At 43.5% G+C, this 18,399-nt stretch overlaps 1 protein-coding gene across 3 annotated transcripts in view; it reads left to right on the forward strand.

Annotated features, from left to right (window-relative positions):
* Positions 1-2,162: 2,162 nt before the first annotated feature.
* The window catches only part of RNLS (renalase, FAD dependent amine oxidase), a 110,895-nt gene continuing 94,658 nt past the window's right edge, over positions 2,163-18,399 (forward strand). The window contains exons 1-4 of one of the 3 annotated variants that reach the window (XM_082222122.1): positions 2,163-2,320; positions 3,348-3,453; positions 6,506-6,648; positions 8,711-8,872. In XM_082222122.1, the coding sequence (XP_082078248.1) occupies positions 2,200-2,320; positions 3,348-3,453; positions 6,506-6,648; positions 8,711-8,872 (532 nt within the window). In that variant the 5' untranslated portion in view covers positions 2,163-2,199. The remainder of the gene's footprint in view (positions 2,321-3,347; positions 3,454-6,505; positions 6,649-8,710; positions 8,873-18,399) is intronic. The other 2 variants (XM_082222120.1, XM_082222121.1) reach the window with 2 other exon arrangements.

Here is an 18,399-nt window from a genome sequence, read left to right on the forward strand (position 1 = left end):
GAAAAGGTCAAAATCTAAGGTAATACTATGTTTAATTTAAGATATAAGTAACTGATGAAAAGTATGTTAAATTTAGAGGTATAGTATTTGAAAAGTACAAAATAAGGTACGAAACAAGGTAATAATTTGCTGATATCTTTATTATAAAGAATGCAGGGTAAGGGAGATGCGAGGAAGTCCAGTTAGTTATATAAAAATGTGTTGAATGGTTGGTTTTCTTTTCTTCTTTTTCTTTTTTTCTTTTTCTTGTTCTTTTACTTTTTTCTTCAGTGTATGTTTCTAACTTTGTATTTGAAAACTTAATAAAATATTTATTAAAAAAAAGAAGAGAAAATCCTTTCGCTTTTCTGGGGCGCAGGGAAGTCTCAGAGCCGGAGGTTGGGGAAGGGACCCCCTTTGCTCTGCCCTCTTCTCCCGTCTTAGATTTGCATGGGGGTCCCCGCCCGAGCTTGCCTGGCCACCGGGCCACACAAGGGCCGCGCTCTACGCGGCACACCTTGCTAGCCGCGCAGCTGTCCTCCGCGGCTGTGGAGGGGCCCTGCGCCGGTGCCCAGCCCCTCTGGGCGCCCACTGCGCTGCCAATGACAAGCGGGCGACGTTGCGGGCGGGGAAGGCGTCGCTTTCTTTCCCGATCCTTCATCCTCCCAGTCTTCCAGCCCTTTTTTGGGTTGGAAGCTCGTCTCGTTCGCCCTTCTCCTTTCTTCACCCTGCGCGCAATTTTCCTCCCTCGTCTCCCTCCCCATTTCTCCTTCCTTCCTTCCTTCCTTCCTTCCTTCCTTCCTTCCTTCCTTCCTTCCTGACTGATGGGCTTGGGCTCGGGCTCAGGCTCGGGCTCGGGCTTCGGCTTCGGGTCGGGCTCGGGCTCGGGCTCAGGCTCGGGCTCCGGGTCGGGCTCAGGCTCAGGCTCGGGCTCGGGCAGCCACAGCGTCGGCGGTGTTGGCGATCGGCGGCGCGGGGGGATGGCCCTCCCGGGGGAGCCGGGGCTGCTCAATGGGGTTGCCAAGGAGACAGGCCGGCCGCCCCCCGCCCCCCGCCCGGCGCCCCCCGCCGCACCGGTGCCCGTTATTGAGCTGGTGCGCGCCGGGCGCCCTATAAAAGCCGCGGACGCGCCCACCGCCGCCCGAGATTATTGGGGGGGCTGAGCCCCCCCAAACGAATTTTTGAGGGGGCTCGGGCCCCCTCAGGCCCCATGGAGTCGGCGCCTATGTGTGTACATTTGAGACACTGCTGCAAACTATGGTTTGCTCATCTCAAAGCAAGAAACATGCTTAATGCATCTGAGCTGTGAACTTTTCTTGGAACGTTTTAATGTATGTTACACTGAGTATTGTGAAATATTCTTAATATTGAGATGTGCCACTATTACATATGAAGATGCTTCTGTAATTTATATATATATTCTTTTTTTAAAAAATCGCATGCATCTTTCATTATATTTCTTCGTTTCCTTTCCAGTCAGGACAAGGCTGCCCAGGCAGTGGCGTAGCGTGGGTTGTCAGCACCCGGGGCAAGGCAAGTAATTTACGCCCCCTAACCCATGGATTTGTGCCCCCTAACCAGTGGATTTGCGCCCCCTAACCCTAACCCCCAGATGTTGCGCCCGGTGCGGCCGGCCCCCCCTGCACCCCCCACGCTACGCCACTGTGCCCAGGACCCCCACCCATGAGGCAAGGGGAGACAAGGGGACCCTCAGGCGGCAGGATGCACAGCGGCAGCAGATCCTCATGTAAATTTTCATTCCCCTGCTTCTTCCTGATTTTGATCTTCACTCCCCTCCTTCTGCCCCTGTGGGGAGTGGGACACTCTTTTGTGGTTTACCCCAGGTGCCAAAATGTCTTGGGCAGGCCCTGCGCCGGTAATTAAGTATGTAATTTGGTTCTGGTGCGCAATCCAACTGAACAGGGAGCGGGGTGTGTTTTTGCACAAAACAGGGTTCCTATGCACGCTTCCCAACTTGGAGAAATTCGGGTCCTTTTCCTGCCTCCTCCACCGACAAGGCCGGCTCTGAGGAACCTCCGCACTCGCAGTGGCACCAGGACCGGGGAACAAGCTACCAAGCCGCGGCTGCCTTCTCGAGGAAGCGGCGCGATCTCCCTCTGCCGGCGGCCCGCAGCGAGTCGGCTCCGCCTCCCAGTTGCACAAGCAACCCAGGAAGAGGGAGAGGATCCCACCCCCATCCATCCGCCGGCCGGTCCTGCCATGGCGCGGGTTCTGATTGTGGGCGCGGGGCTGACGGGCAGCCTGTGCGCTGCGCTTTTGCGCAGGGAGCTGCCGCAGCGCCTCCTGCGCATCGTGCTGTGGGACAAGGCGCGCGGCGCAGGTGGGTCTCTCTCGTCTTCGGCCGTAGTAGATCCTGTCGGGTAAAAGAATTAAAAAAATAAAAATAAACCGGGCGGGCAGGCTGCGGGATCTGGGAAGGCTGGCAGGAGAGGTGCCCGGAATAAACGCGCCCAAGTTCCGCTTCTCCACATGAGCACGCTGCAAAGTGTCCGCCCTAATCCTTTGCACCTTTACTCAGAGGCAAGTCCCGCCGTGTTCCTTGGGACTTGCAGGTAATTTTGCACAGGGCAGCGCTGTCCTAAACTAAAAATAAAATAAAAAGTTGAGCGAGTCCCGGCGGTAAATGCGTTAAGCATAGCACACACGGCTTCAAAATACGTCCTCCCATGCAGGGCTTATTTCCGAGGCAGCGTGCATTATACTCAAGCTTGGATAAAGGTAGAACTAATAGATCTGCGGCTGATTTGCCAGGGGAGCGTCAATGATTTCTGACTCACCGTTGTTTTAATAAAATGACGCACGCGCTTTCCAAATTAGACCGCAGAAAACTCGAGTTAACCGGACTCGATTTTTGTGTGGAAGGGCTGTTGTTGTGTTTTAACACTCTACATCGCTTAGGTATATGTATAGGTTTGTAGAGTCTGTCAGTCAATCAATCAATCAATCAATCAATCAGTGAGTGCGTGTCCTTTGCACCTAGCTGCATCTAGTGGATTTGGGGTGGAGGGAAAACACAAGAACCCTGAAGTCTGTTCTCCCCCGATATACACGATGAAAAATCCCATTCCCGACGAATCTGGGGTTGTTGGGTCTTTATAACTTGGAACCGGATTCCTAGGCAGACAGCTTTAGGCAGCAATCCTATAGATGCACTTATCTGGGATTGAGCTCTTAATTAAGCGCTAGGCAACAAACCATCGCCCCCTGCTCGGAATGACTTGACCATACCCCTGCCGCTTCCCAGTTACTAGGCGCCACTGGCTTATTTTGCCCCACGGAGGAAGCTGATTGGATACGCGCGGCTGTGCTTTAAAAAACTTCTTGTCTCCACGCACGTGATTTTTAAGGGGGAAGAATGGCTACAAGCCGCAGCACTCAGGATCCGAAATGCACGGCAGATCTAGGAGCCCAGTACGTCACTCGGATGCCCGAATATGCCAAAAAGCATCAAGGGTGAGCGGGGGAAATGAATGACAACGGGCTGGGTTTCTCTTTGGGGTGGGGTGGGGGGGTTCATATGTCAAGGGTAAGACCTGCCAATACTGTTACAGCAACCCGTGGTTATTGATTACATTGCAATCTACCGCTGAGCACCAATGAATGGAAGATTAAAGGGAATTTGGTAAAGTGACTTTTAAGAAGGAAAGTGACATTGCTAATGAAAGTACCTTAATTTTGCTAATTAGATCTTACTGGAACTCTTGAGATGGAATCTCAGTTGGCATTTTCTCTGTTCATGCTCAGCTTTTTCCTGTTTCACTTTTTGTTTTGTTTTTTAAAAAAATAAGAGGTTGCTTTAATTTTGTACACACTTGTAAGCTACAGTTGTGTTTCATCATTTGTGAAGCATTGGTGTCTGAATGACTGTGTTGAAGCATCCTAAGTGGCTCATGTAGGTCTTTTGCACATTCTTAGTATATGAAAGAGCAGTTGCAAATCTTTGTTAACATAAGGATACTGTGAAAGTTGAGATTTTCCCTCCATCAAGTTTAGTCTTCTGTTTCAAAGAGCAGGTAGTGTAAAGTTGCCAAGTTCTCAACCAGCTAATGCACCTATGCCTTTAGTGTGAGTAGCAAACAGTTTTAGCTAGCAGCCCTACCTATCTCCATTCTTTGAAAAGCTTCACCTGTTAATTTCTTGACATCAAAGTTCTGTGAAAGGTTTAAGAGTTTGGCAGCCTATTTTTGCCTGATCAGTTGGCATGTCTGCATTGATCCAGTGCCTATGGAAGCTCACAAGTAGTATTTGTTGGAAGAGGACTGTTCTCCTTACGACTGACTACAGGATTGAAGCAGTCCTCGGCAAATTGTCCTCCATGCATCTGGTAGGCTTACCTCGTGATGCTGCTCTGCCAATCGGTGCCTGTTGGCGACCATTTTACTGGCCTCGAACAATGCTATATCAAGTGCTTCAAGGTATTGTGGGAAACTTAAAATGGTGGCTCAAAGCAACCCAGCACATGGCAAGGGAGGCCCTAGACAGGTATTTCCCTTTACATACGGCACAACCCTGATCTAAATCACTTGCTTTTTAAAAAGAAAGTGCCATTTGTAGCTTTGAACACGGATCTCTGATGTAATTGACAGGTTTGGGCCCTATTTGTTCTGTTTCTCTGTACGTAGTGGGTAGTAGCTGCTGCCAGACATGTAACCAGGGCTAGCCACTACTACATCTCACACTAGTGAACTCTTCACGTTCACAAAACCATACCATTAAAAAAAATACAAACATTCAAAATCATAGATCAGCTAACTGTTACAGAAATATGCCTTCTTAGTTGCCTGCATAAACCTGACAGAATACGGAGGTTTTCAGCATGTTTTTTGAAGTTGAAAGAGAAGGCACCTGCTGAATCTCTGTTGGCAGGACTATTTTGTGGAAACATAGCAAAGTCTTTATGGCCTGAGGCATGCATCATTTCCTTTTCATGTTCTCCCATGTCACGTTGTTTATCCTTGTGTTTTCCTTCGGACACGACAGTGTGGTAAGAACGTGGGTAGCTTCAACAAGAATTTGAGTAGCTTCCATTCTTGGTAAGCTTGATAGGTGTGATGATGAGCAACTGTATAGTCATCTTTCACTAGGAAGAGAGAGGGAGTTGGGCACATTGACACCTGCTTCCAGCTGAAGATTGCTGCTTTATCTTGAGAGGCGGGGCAGGAGGGCTTGTTTTTCCCAACCAGAACATAAGGCAAGGGTGGGGAAATGTGGCCTGGACTCCCAACTCCCATCATTCCTGACCATTGGCCATACTGCCTGATGTGAACTGAGGTTCAACAACATCTGGATAGCACATATGGCCCACCACTGATGCATTGGGTGAGCTGTGCAGTCCCCTTACACCTGCTGTTTCCTTCCCATGGAACGTAGGAATATGTTATTTGAACTGGGCTGAAAAGAGTCTGTGCTAGAATGAAATAAATTTAATCCAGATCCTTTCATCAAGGAAAGCCAGAATCTGTGACTTGTGTAATCAGGACAATTTTTATTTTTATTTATTATTTACTTACTCACTCACTCAGTGGGTTATAAAAATCTCTCCCAGGGTACAATTGCCCTCCCAAGGCAGTGCTCAAGATTTTATAATAGAACAATAACAATAGGAGTACCCAATAATGTAGTCATCCAAATTAAGACCACATTGCATTCCCTTTAAACTGGGTGTGTAGCAATTAATTCATCACAGAAGAGAATAAAGACCTGACTAAAATAAACATATTTTGCAGTTTGCTTATTTTTTTCTTCTTACTTTAATCATTTCTACTGCAGTTTCAGATATGTTGCATCATTTGACCTGGTTTTACTAGTTGCAGGAGGATACTGGCCCTAACAGACCTTTGCCTTCTGAGGTTTCAGCAGGCAGCATTCGTGAACTTTTAGGCCTTTTTTGGGCAGCTGATTCCTGTATCCATGCCTGCATTCTGTGCATATCCAGAGGGATATTCCTCAGGCCTGATGTATTGTCAAGCATTGGGAGTGGCCAAAGTGGCCTTGTACCAGATGTTCTTGAAGTCCTAGCATCCTTGATCACTGGCAGTGCTGACTGGGGTTTGGTAGTTGGGGTTTTACCTCCACTGTTGAAGAAATATGCCTCTGAATGCCAGTTGCTTGGATCGCAAATAGGGAGAGTGCTGTTATTCCCAACCTATGGGAACCTATGGCTTCCCATAGGCTGACAACTGTCTTACATACATCTTAAGGGCAGCAGGTTAGCTTCATACACACACACAAGCACACATAAACCGGTCAATCAGATCTTAAAATTAGGGCTGTGAAATCGGTTCTTGGTAATTCATCTTAAGTAGCAATAGCTTTCTGGTGAATGCAAAGGCCATTGCTGCGCATGTGGATATTTTTCCTTTTGATTTTAATGGTTGTGGATTTGATCACTCAACTTTAAGTTGGGTATTTCAAACAGAAGCATCCTTTTGGGGACATAGTTAATACAGTAGCTATAGACAATTTGACATTGATGTGTTTATGCTTTTGTTTTGCTTGTTTTCAGCTTCTATGAAGATCTGCTGACTCACGGAGTGCTGCGGCCATTGACTGCCCCCGTAGAAGGAATGCAGATGAAGGAAGGGGCGGAGAATTTTGTAACACCAGAGGGAATTTCATCAATTGTGAAGCACTATTTAAAGGAGTCAGGTACAGACCTTGAAACAATGATCCTAAATATATTATTGTGGAAGCATGCCCCACATTTAAAAGTGAATCTTTCGGTGCAATCCTACACATGTTTAATAGAAAGCAAGCTCCATTGAGAACAATGCAATTTGCTTTCAGGCCATTGTGTATAGAATTGCATTCTTGATGTGTTTATGAAATCACATTTGGCAGGTGACATCTTACTATGGATAAACCCTATAGTCTATTTTTATTTGTTACTATAAATTCATGCTTCTCTTTCTCCACACCCACACATATACTAAAGGATGGTGGAACAGAAATAGAGCTACTGGATTTGGCCTGTCTATGCGTTATTGTACTTAACTTAGTTAAAAGATTTATCTCTCTCTGCATCCTATGCTCAGTTCAGCAAAGTATTGTGTGCATGGTGGAAAAGCAGTTTCTGGCCTTTTTCATTTGGGCTTCCAACCTGGTTATGATGATAAAACGGCTCCGGAAAAGCTGGTAGGTTCTTCACTCATAATTAAAACTGCAGCATCCACTGTTAATAAAAGTAGATTGCAGACAAGTAAAACATCTGCTGCAGCAGTTAAATATCCAGCCAAAGTGACCTCACCTCCCCATTGCCGTTTGCATAAGGAAGGTCTTGCAGCCCATTCTAAAAGCCATCAGGGATGTGCTACTTTGCCTTCCTGACTGCCACTCCAAGCAGGTGAGCAAGAGCTGGCTGGCTCTCTTAACCAAACAGGTGTCAGTTATGAAGACAGATTTGTTTCTTGGAGGATAGCTGCTTTCCTTACCACAGGCCTGAGATTAACTAATGAAAACCAAAGAAAAAGCTGTTGAACCTCTTCAAGTTGGGTTCCATCCAGTTGGAAAAAACAGAGCCCCAAATTCTTTCTGTTCTCTTACATACCTACCCTACTCTACCATTGCTTGTTTCAGTGTCCCAGACTTACACTTTGACTCTCATAGTCCACCCTCTGTGTACAGTAGTTCATGTCAGAGTAGAAAACCAGAAAGTTAATATATCACTTGTATTAGCTGGTGTGGCAGGGCAGACAGAAGGACAGGCTAGCAAGTGAGGTCCAGCCAGGAAGGTGCTGGGAGAGAAAAGAATATTTGCAGATTGTTTTTTCTTTCTGTCTCTTCACGGAGCAGAGAAGAACAGGTCCATTGTGATTTAAGGTGAGATTAAAGCCAAGAACCTATGGCATATTTAGCTGGATTATTTTCAGCTGCTAGAGGAAAACCATGTGAAAAGAAGGTCCATTAGTTGCAGTGGAGTTGCTTCAATGTGACAAAAACAAAGATACAAACTAATCAATACAATTTAAAAACAACAGTTATAAATGAAAGAGAACAATGAACAGCTACATAAAATACCACTTAAAGACCTTAGAAAATGTAAAGGTCTTTGTCACCGAAAAGGCATTTGCAACATATGTGTCTACTCAGAGGTAAGCCTTGTTGGGTTCAACAGCTCTTAATCATAGGGAAGTGTGTAAAATATTTCAGGCACTGTCCTCTATTCAGGAGAAAGTCCTGTTGAACGGGACTTGCGTCTCAGTAGATATGCATAGGAAGGCGCTGAGAGAATTCCCAAAGTGAGAACCTTCCCCTCTCCACTGTCACAGCCCACCTCATCTAAGATAGCCGAAAAACCCAGAGGAGGGCCTCCCTGGGGCAGCCCTTGCCAACCTGGTGCTGTAGTTTTAGACTACAACTCCTGTCAGCTGCAGCAGGGACTGGGACTGATGGAAGTTGTTGTCCAAAGCATCTGGAGGGCACAAATTTGGAAAAGGCTGCTCTGATCTACTGCACAAGCAGGTTTATGTGGGACTTGAGACAGACCAGGCGCCAATGAAGATGGGAAAGAAGTGGAGTCGCATGTTCTGCCAAACTGTGTCCAATCAAAACCTGCACAGCTGTGTTCTTACAGAGGATGAAGTTGCTGGACAGCCTTCAAAGGCATCTGTGAGTAAAGCGTGTAGCATCAGCCTTGATGTAACCAAAGCGTGGGTGATGTTTGTTTGTTAATTGGTTCAGATATCTCTTAGGTTCTCTCTTTCTTTCGAAGCAGGTGCTGATGTCTTCTATAACCACCACGTCACACAAATTTGCCTCAGAGATGAGAAGTGGGAGGTCTGCGTCAGTACAGGCTCCACGGACCAGTTTGACATAGTTATTCTCACCATGCCTGTCCCACAGATTCTTCAGCTTCAGGGAGACATTGTGAACAGTAAGGTTCCTCGTTTAGTTTTGTTTTATATACTTGTTTGCTAGCTTGCTATATTTACATCGTTTGCTTCTCACAAGGAGCTTAAAGAAGTATACGTGGTTGTCTCCCCAACCCCCCATTATATCCTCAAAAAAAAACACCTCTGCAAGGTAGGTGAGGCTGAAAATGGCTCAAGGTCTTCCAGCGAGTGTCATGGCTGACAGGATTTCCAGCCAGGGCTTCCATGCTGGCTGGCTGTCAGTTCATACTGGCGTTGTGAAGACCACAATGGTCAGTTATTAATGTAATTTATATGCGTTTTTATGTAGTGTAATATATATGGAAACGTATATCTGAACTTTGCAGACGTTATCGGAGACATGCCTCCATGCCCCCCTCTGCCCCAGCCATTTGATGTTAGGCATGTGGCAATTGGAGAGATGAGATGCCACGATTGAAAAGGGAATCTATGGAATAATATCCCTAGGGAGGCTCCGCTGGCACAGTCTTTGATGCCGTTTCTGCACCGGGCAAAGATCTTTGTATTTGTTGTGCATTCTGGCATGTGCTGTAAGCTCATTTGGGTCAGGTTTTGCCTGTTCTGCCGAAGTGTTTCGTTTTGATGCAGATTCCACCTTGGAATGGTTTTGTATTTCAGTTGTCTTTATTGCAAGCCATCCGGAGAGGTGCATTGCTTTTGTTTTTAAAGTGTGGCATACAAATTCTCTAAATAAATCCATAATTACTTTGTCCATTACATCTAGGACAACTGAAGGCATAATTGGCATTAAGGTGCCTGGACTGTGCTACTTCAGACTACAGGTACGGAAAGGGACATCTCAGGTGATAGAAAAATAAACAAAGAAAACATCCCAGCCCATAGAAAGCAAGGTATAGGAGTTACTAAGCATTCTCACCTAGTTCTAGCCACAGTTGCAGGGGAAATTGTAAGGTTTTTCCTTTAAAAAATAATAATCAAAAATCAGAATTTCAACATGCCCAGTAGAAAGATTCTTGGACCTGTTTGCTTGTGCTTTAGCAGTTTTAATCCTCTCTTGAGGGATGCTGGGCATGCAAATTCCATCCACTTTTCAAAATGAAAAAAAAAAATATAGATTATTGTTTATTTCCCAACAGCAAATTGAAGGATGGAGGATGAAACCTCCCCACCACCAAAGAGACTTTGCCTTGGACCCTAAAACTGAGTTAAACAGCCTTCAAAACCCTTCCGATTGAGGCATGCTGAGGCATGAAGCTCTGAATGGGGTCTGGACCTAATCTTGGGGGCAGTGCATAATTTGGTTTATCTTATCTGTTTACCAGGCCTCATAACAAAGGAAATGATAGTGTACTGAGTTGAATAGGATCCAAAATGCAGCAGTCTGATTGGTCCTAGAACAATAGGATCCAAAATGCAGCAGTCTGATTGGTCCTAGAACAATAGGATTCAGAATGCAGCAGTCTGATTGGTCCTAGAACAAGGCAGCAGTATGATTGATTGGCAAGAACCACCCAATCATGCTCCAGATAGAAGTGAATCCACAACCTGATTGGCTTACAGTAGAATTCCAGAATTAGCCAATCATGTGCAGCCCATTGTGTAAATAATGTATATACAGTGGTGCCTCGCAAGACGAAATTAATTCGTTCCGCGAGTTTTTTCGTCTAGCGAATTTTTCGTCTTGTGAAGCACGGTGTCGGAAAAGTTTTGGAAAAGCTTCAAAAATCACCAAAAAACTCAAAAAAGGCTACCACACCGCGTTCTATGAGTTGCTCCTCGAAGTCAAGTCACAACTGTATTAATGGTGTTAAGAAAAAGGAAACAAACTTGCAAAAAACGCAAGACGTTTTCATCATGCGAAGCAAGCCCATAGGGAAATTCGTCTTGCGAAGCAGCTCAAAAACCGCAAAACCCTTTCGTCTAGTGAGTTTTTCGTCTTGCCAGGCATTCGTCTTGCGGGGCACCACTGTAAAGCAGATACTTTGAGGGGACTTGCATTCATTCCTCCTCACCACTATGAGCTGAATAAGGAGCATGAAATCACTTTGCGACTCTGAGTATATTTCAGTGTGATAACTGGAAATACTGAGAGATGTGTAGTGATTTCTGTGGTTGCTTCTGTCGCTTAGAACTGAGCCATTGGCATATCCACATTACTCATCTATGTTAATTTTATTTTTGTTTCTCATTGTTGCTTTAATGACTTTCCTCTTGTGGATGTGATTCTGCAATTGAAGACTATTTCACAGGACACAGAATCCTGCAGCCTAATATTTATCCTGATCAGTTCGAACACATTCAAATGAATAGACTCCTTTAATGGGAAGACAAAAGCTACTCCCTTATTTATATGTTTAAGATTATTTTTACTTGACATTTACCTTTAGTAATTTCACCCTACATGTGCAAATATTTTAATTATTAAGATGTTTTTTCTCAAAATGAGTCGGTGATTTAAAAACAAAAAAAAAAATTGCTGTCAGTCAATGGCTATTGCCACTTTCCACGGAATGGGAGGGGGGAGATTTCGGAAACACAAATTCCTAAACATTCAGTTTCAGAATGCAAAAAGCCTGCAAGCTAAAACTTAAAAACCAGGAGCAGCATAAGTTTATCAAACTGAATCCCCACTGTGACACTTAACTGCCAGAGTTAAGCTTCAAAAGAACCAATGTTTTGACATGTTTCAAGTCTAGCACTTCCTTGCATTGGATTTATCGGGCGGGAGAAATGTTTGGCACTTGAAGGGTTACCATTTAATGAACCTGGAAGTGTTTCGCATGTTGCACTGGAACTAGTCTTGCAGGGGATGAGGCAATCCTCTTCTAAGCTGCAGTATTTTAAAGAGGCAGTGGATGGCAGCATTTTAATGGCCTTTGAAATGGCTAGATCAAAATGCCTTTAAAAATCAGAAGATAGGTTCGGTTTAGCTGTGAATAAACGCCAGCTATTATTTCAAGCTCAACTTCGGCCTCCAAATCAATGTTTTCTGCAATTAAAACATTTGTGCTGACTTCATAAGGTTTATTTAAAATTTGAAGGGGGAATGTAATAAATAATAGGAAGTTCCTCATCCACACATGTGTAGGGAAGTGGGATTTTAATTATCCATCACATTAACAGTGCAATCCAAAGCATGGATGCTTGGAAGTAACAGCCTCTGAGTTCAATGAGATTTACTCCCAGGTAAGTGTGTAAAGCAAGGGTAGCCAGTGTGAGGCTCCCCAGATGTTGTTAGACTGCAACTCCCATCAGCCCAAGCCAAACTGATCAGGGATGACCAGGCTAGCAACATTGTGTATAGGATTGCACTGTCAGCCACTACACATGATGAAGGGTGTCCAGACTCGCCCTTGATGACTTACAGCTCCAGCACAGCATTGAGGTTGAGGGGATGCCTGGTGATTAAAATATGGTGTTAGATCCTTGGCAGCTCATTCCCACATGCAGGTCACCACTTAACATGCTTACAACTGCAAAATTGTGTGTAAACAAGCACTAACAGGGCTTTTTACAGATTTTCAGATGGATTTCAGGAGAGTAGGAATTATTTTCAATTTCAATAAATAAACCCCCACCCCAACATTCCCCTGTAGTAACATAAAGGCTTTCCTGAACTGGGAGTGCAAGGGTGTCCCAACAGAAGTAATCACAAGGTGGGTCCATTCCTTAATTTTAGGGTTGGGGCATTCATTGGGTTCCATGGGCAGTCCCTAAATTTAAGCTCGCATCCTTGCCTGGCTCCTCTTTCCCCAAAGTTTCCCATTAAAATAACACTTTTTTTAGCCCTCGGTACCTTTTGGGGGGGTTTGGTTGGCATGTTCTGTTAAAATTCAGTAAGAGGCGAACTGCAAAGCAATAAAGGTTTGTCATTAATTATTATTAGTAGTAGTTGTAGTAGTAGTAGTATTATACCGCCCTATACCCGCAGGTCTCAGGACAGTTCACAGGATAAAATCACAATATAAAAACACAGAATACAGAATCAAAATAAAAACAAGAACAACCCAATAACACCCTCGGGGAAAAATACATTTTAAAAGGGCATTGAATGTCAGTCAACCAAAGGCCTAGTTAAAGAGGATCATTTTTACCTTGTGCCTAAAGGTGTATAATGAAGGCATTAGGCGAACTTCTCTGGGGAGAGCATTCCCCAACAGGGAGCCACTGCAGAAGAGGCCCGTTCTCGTGTTGCCACCCTGAGGTGCACAAAGAAGGGCCTCAGAAGATGATCTCAGGGTCTGGGTAGGTTCACATGGAAGGAGGTGGTCCTTAAGTTATTGAGGTCCTGAGTTGTTTAAATATACTTTTATTCAGAGCAGACTCATTGAAATTAACAGACCAAAGTTAATTATAGCCATTCATTTCAATGGGCCTTCTTTGACAACTCAAAGCCTTTTTGTATACTGGCAGATGTCTGTGTTATACTGTCAGTGAGTGAGTGAATGAATAAATGTCTTTGTGTCTTCGTTCCATAAAGCTCTACCTTTCCATTTTCAAGGCTTCTTCCCTCTTTTCCCCCCTCTCCTCATCTTCCATCCAAATCCGTGTCAAAATATTCCAAGTTTTGGAAACAGAAGAGACCCACCTCATGCCTTATTTGAACAATGTTATTTGGACTGGAGAATTTCGGATGCTAAAGCAAAAAAAAATCTAGAACTCTCCTTGGTGAAGTTTCCATTGCTCGCTCGCTTTGCATTAATGAAAATGCCAATGGGCATGATAATTCACATTTGTTCTCTGATGCCTTTTAGAGCAATTCCCCATGGCTTTGTTCCATACCGTTACACAACACAATTGTTCCATAGCACAGTCAGTTACTTGTAGAATCTTCAGTCAATTATTTTCCCTTTCCATTTTAATGTATGGTTGAGGGTGAAGTAGAGCAGTCAAGCTGTCGTCTTCACTGAGGAAAAGGGCAGAGGCTGAGGCTGGCTAATCAAGAGGAATAAGCAAGTGTCTTCTGTTTCACTCTGCAGCTTGCAGTTGTCCCAGCCGGCTATATAAGGATGCTGCAGAGTGGATCATCTTTTTTCTGATCAAGATGTTTGGGACTGCAACTCGCATTGGCTATGCTGGCTGGGCAAGGCTGTCTCCTATCCGTGTATACCCTCTTTCAGCTAACACTGCTATCAGAGTTCCCTGATAATAGTGTTAGCTGAAAGATGATAGTACCATACCACCAACACTTCAGATGTGTGAAGTGATTATATTGACTACTTGGGGTTGTATGCATGCATGCATTCCCTCCATTCGACAGTTTTTTTCCGTTTGTATTTTTTTGTTTTAAACAATATTTTTATTCACGTTTTTCACAATACAATAACAGCTACAAAAAAATACAAACAGAACAAGTAAAATATGGAGTCGTCTCCTAAAGGGTTTTCAGCCCCTATTACCCACAAATAGCCCCTCCCAGCTCTCACCTGGCACCCCTGTTTTTTCCTTCTAACATCTCACCCTGGGAGACTGACATTTCCCTGTCTTGCATCCAGGGTCCTCCATCAGCCATCCACCACCTGCATTAGTACAGTGGTACTTCAGGTTACATATGCTTCAGGTTACAGACTCCGCTAACCCAGAAATAGTGCTTCAGATTAAGAACTTTGCTTCAGGATGAGAACAGAAATCTTGTGGTGGCGGCATGGCGGCAGTGGGAGGCCCCATTAGCTAAAGTGGTGCTTCAGGTTAAGAATAGTTTCAGGTTAAGAACGGACCTCCAGAACAAATTAAGTACTTAACCCGAGGTACCACTGTACACAGTCCTTGGAACTTAGCAAGTGCCCCAAACATAGGACTCCAAAGGAAAAAAAGAATGTTTGTGTGACTGTCCCCTTTCAGCCGGATACGGTGTCACACACGTGAGCTTCCTTTTCATCCCTGCCTGTTCATCAAGAGTTAGCTTGAGAGAAGCGCAAGACTGCTGTAAGCTGTATTAAAACAGAAGCATGGAAAGCTGATATCTAGCATACCATCTGCTTTCTGTGAAAACCATGTTGTCACAAACTGGGGTGGGGGTGGGGGTGTAGCTGGGGGAAGAAAATCAGGACTTTTGAGCGCCCTGATAGGGAGGAAGCATAACTGGTGCTGTGCTGCTTTTATTGTAAATATTTGTATTTTTTTTAAATGTATATGATGTTTAATTGTTTCAACGATTTGTTTTTTCTATATTTTTAGCAATTCTTGTTTTTATCTGTAAGCGCTTCTTGTTTTTAGCTGTGGCGCTTTGTCCTGGATCTTAGGCAAGTCAATCGAAAAATCACTTTTTTTGCATTTTGGGGTTTTCCTTTAAAAAGCTCAACATTTTGGGGGGGTTTCCTGGGGGGAAAAGCTCAACCACCTTTGGGGTGTCCTGGTTTTTATTTTTGAAATATGGCAACCCTATTTAAATAATGATAATAATAGATTCTAACATTTATGCTTGCAAATGCAATAGACCAGACTACAAGAGAAAGAGAAAGTAATGTGTGGAATATGTCTTAAAACCTTTTACTAGGTGAGAGCCAAACTGTACCCAAACTGTAAAATACCACCTACTTCCTTAGGAATTTGTTCCTGTATAAGTAAGTGCTTCACTTGGGAACCTGGGTAGTATCCTTAATAGAGGGCTAGGCCAGGCCAGGACTGAGGAAACCCATGTTAAAAAACCTTATATTTCAAGTTCACTGGGTGGCCACATACTGTGTAGCCCACAAACAGGTTGTATGAGGGGAAGAAAATGGAGGGGCACTGCTTCTCCTCAGAGAAATGATGGGATGTACTGTACATGTAGTTCAATCACAAAAACGCTAATCTCCATATACAGCAATGTAAGGTTATTCCTCACTTCCTTCATACCTCAACAAGCATGCAGTTAACTTGAGTTTAGTAGGTAGATAGATAGAAACTTTATTTTCATTAGCCACTAGCTGTAGCGATAAAAGAAAATATACTGGGGATAGAGCTAAATAGTTAGCTATACAAAATACATTCTGGAGGTTTACATCAATACAAATGGCAGAATAGATACATGATCCTTTAGCCACAGAGGAAACATGTTGAGCCAATAGGCTTTCGTTTGATTAAAAAAAGAAAAGAAAAAAAGCTGAGGAATGTTAGAAAATTAATCAAATAATAGATCTTATTCTGATTGCCCCTGCTAATTTTTTTTTGCAGTTTTTGCATGCAATTAACTTGAGTTGTGTGTGTGTGTGTGTGTGTGTAACAGCCTATATAACATGTCTTGCTTCATCGTGGGAATTTCAAAAGGTGCCAGGCTGGCCTGCACAACCAAATGTAGCCCAAATGTATTGTAGCCTGCCAAGTCCTTAACTCCTGTTTTTGCAGGCCCAGGCAGGCAGTAAAAACAGGAGATTTATTAAGCTTCTAGTAGGCTGAATCCAGCTTTTGGGGTCACAAATTGTGCACGTCTGATACTGTGCAGGCATAATTTCTTATTGTTGTCATGTTCCAGCACCCCACACTTAGCTTGAGAGGCCTTCACTCAGCCAAAATTGTTTAATAAAAAGGTGCTAATGGAGCCAAAAGATAAACATTCCCATGCTTTTATAACACTGGTGATTTGCTTATTCCAAGCCCTTATCAACCCAGTGAAGTTTCTGTAGCAGTACATCTGTATAACATTTGCCTTTCTGAAATCATCACGCCATTTTCCATACTGCCATGATATGAGGAAGTATGTCTTTAAAAGAAGTAAGCTTTTTGTTGTTGTTTAGGTTGCTTTTCTATAGAGTTATTTTCTGCTGACTAGTAGGCAGCTAGAGATTTGCACAACTTCATAATTGTCCTGGGAATGTCAGAATCCAGCTTCTAATGTGAAGCCAGTTTGGTCTTTCAGCTCTGCATGCGTTTTCTTTCTTTTTTAAAAAAGGAAACACTGAGCCCTCATTTTGAGGGGGGGGGGAATAAGGCGGTTGGCTTGCGACATGAAAGCAGAGTCTGTTTTAAGATCTATCATCATCAGTTCATTTGCATTCCACTTTTCTACAGTGATGCTCAAAACGGCTCATTACATACCAAATGAGCAATAATAAATGTAACAATTCATTAAGAACAGATAGAAATAATGTCAATAAATGCAAAAAGTAAATAAATCCATACAGAAGCAGTAGAAATAAGCTAACCTAATTTAAAAGCTTAAAACTAAACAGAAGAGAGAATATTATCCAACAGGGAAATAAAATGGTAGCATTCAAAATGTAGCAGGCAGGTGGGGGTGAGTCTTTATTCCCATAGGACATTCCACAGAAGCTCACCACAGTTAATTTGCATATTTTGTATGGTAGCCTTATCTCCTAGTTCTGAGATCTCTCTCAACCATTTCCCCATCTCTCATCTGCAGGTGTAAAGATTGCCAGTCCTTCTTAAAAGTTCACCTGCCCTCACAGTTCAGAAACTGCCATTGAATGGATGTCTTTCTTACATACAAGCCATTGCTGTTCCACAGGGACACTGAAAGGCTGTCAGATAACATCACATATTTAAGCACATAAGATTACTGTCATAATATATGTACTATATAGTTTATATGTGCTAAACTATATGATGAAATTGATTAGTAACACTGAACATTGATTCACATAGATAAACCTATCTAGTGAATCAACATTTAAGGTTACTAATGAATGTACTGTGTCTATTTTAACTTACTTTAATGGAACACAGGAGGAACAGTCGTGGGAAATTATGAATCATAATAGTATCCAGAAACATTTAGGATGACTGAAATTAAGAGCAGAAATTATCAAACATCTGCATGATACAAACAAACAAACCTTTTCCTACAATAATTAATGAATCATCTAATACTTAAACAGGTAGCCCACTTAAATAGCTTTTCCTTTGTTGTCATTTTGGCAAACTTACCAGTTACATTGGCAAAGAAGAAGAGTTCCCCCGCAAACTTGCTTCCTGCAGAGAGCATAATAAGGTGGTTAAAGCATGTGGTAGATCTTAACATTATGCAGACCTTTAATAGTTTCAGTTTACTAAAGGTATGCTTGTCTGGTGCAGCCTATGCTGGAATTTAACTGAGGTTGTCACACTGTTCTGAGTCTTTATTCATTGCTGACTGTGTCCTTGCAACAATGTGGGTACATAAATTAATTAATTGTGTGTGCAGCGAATCCAACAAGGATAGGCTGCAGCATGGTAAAGCTTCTTCGAGTGGGTGTTGGGGCCCAGTCCTCCTCTTTCTTGTTGCTTGTTCCAGCTTAAGTCTTCTGCCAAGGAAGCACTACATCATGCTGCCAAGCCTACATGTGTTCCTGATCACATGAAACACATGAACTCATGTGCAACATTACTACAGAGGCATGATATTTTTAGATCTTGGGCCCAGAGTCTCCATGAGGAGGTTGCTCTGCATGTCAGTTGCCATGGGGAATTAGCACCATACCACTCAGTCTCAATTTGGATTAAATCAGCGTGGGTTTAGTTGCAGAACACCAAAACAGTATCGGAGAGGGAAAGGGCTGTGTGGTTAATACCACCAAAATGGTTAGAGATCATAAAATGGTTACTTGGGAGTAGAATGTATGCGTAAGCA

The sequence above is a fragment of the Podarcis vaucheri genome, assembly GCF_965113315.1.
Source record: "Podarcis vaucheri genome assembly, chromosome: 5".
Taxonomy (NCBI): Eukaryota; Metazoa; Chordata; class Lepidosauria; order Squamata; family Lacertidae; genus Podarcis; species Podarcis vaucheri.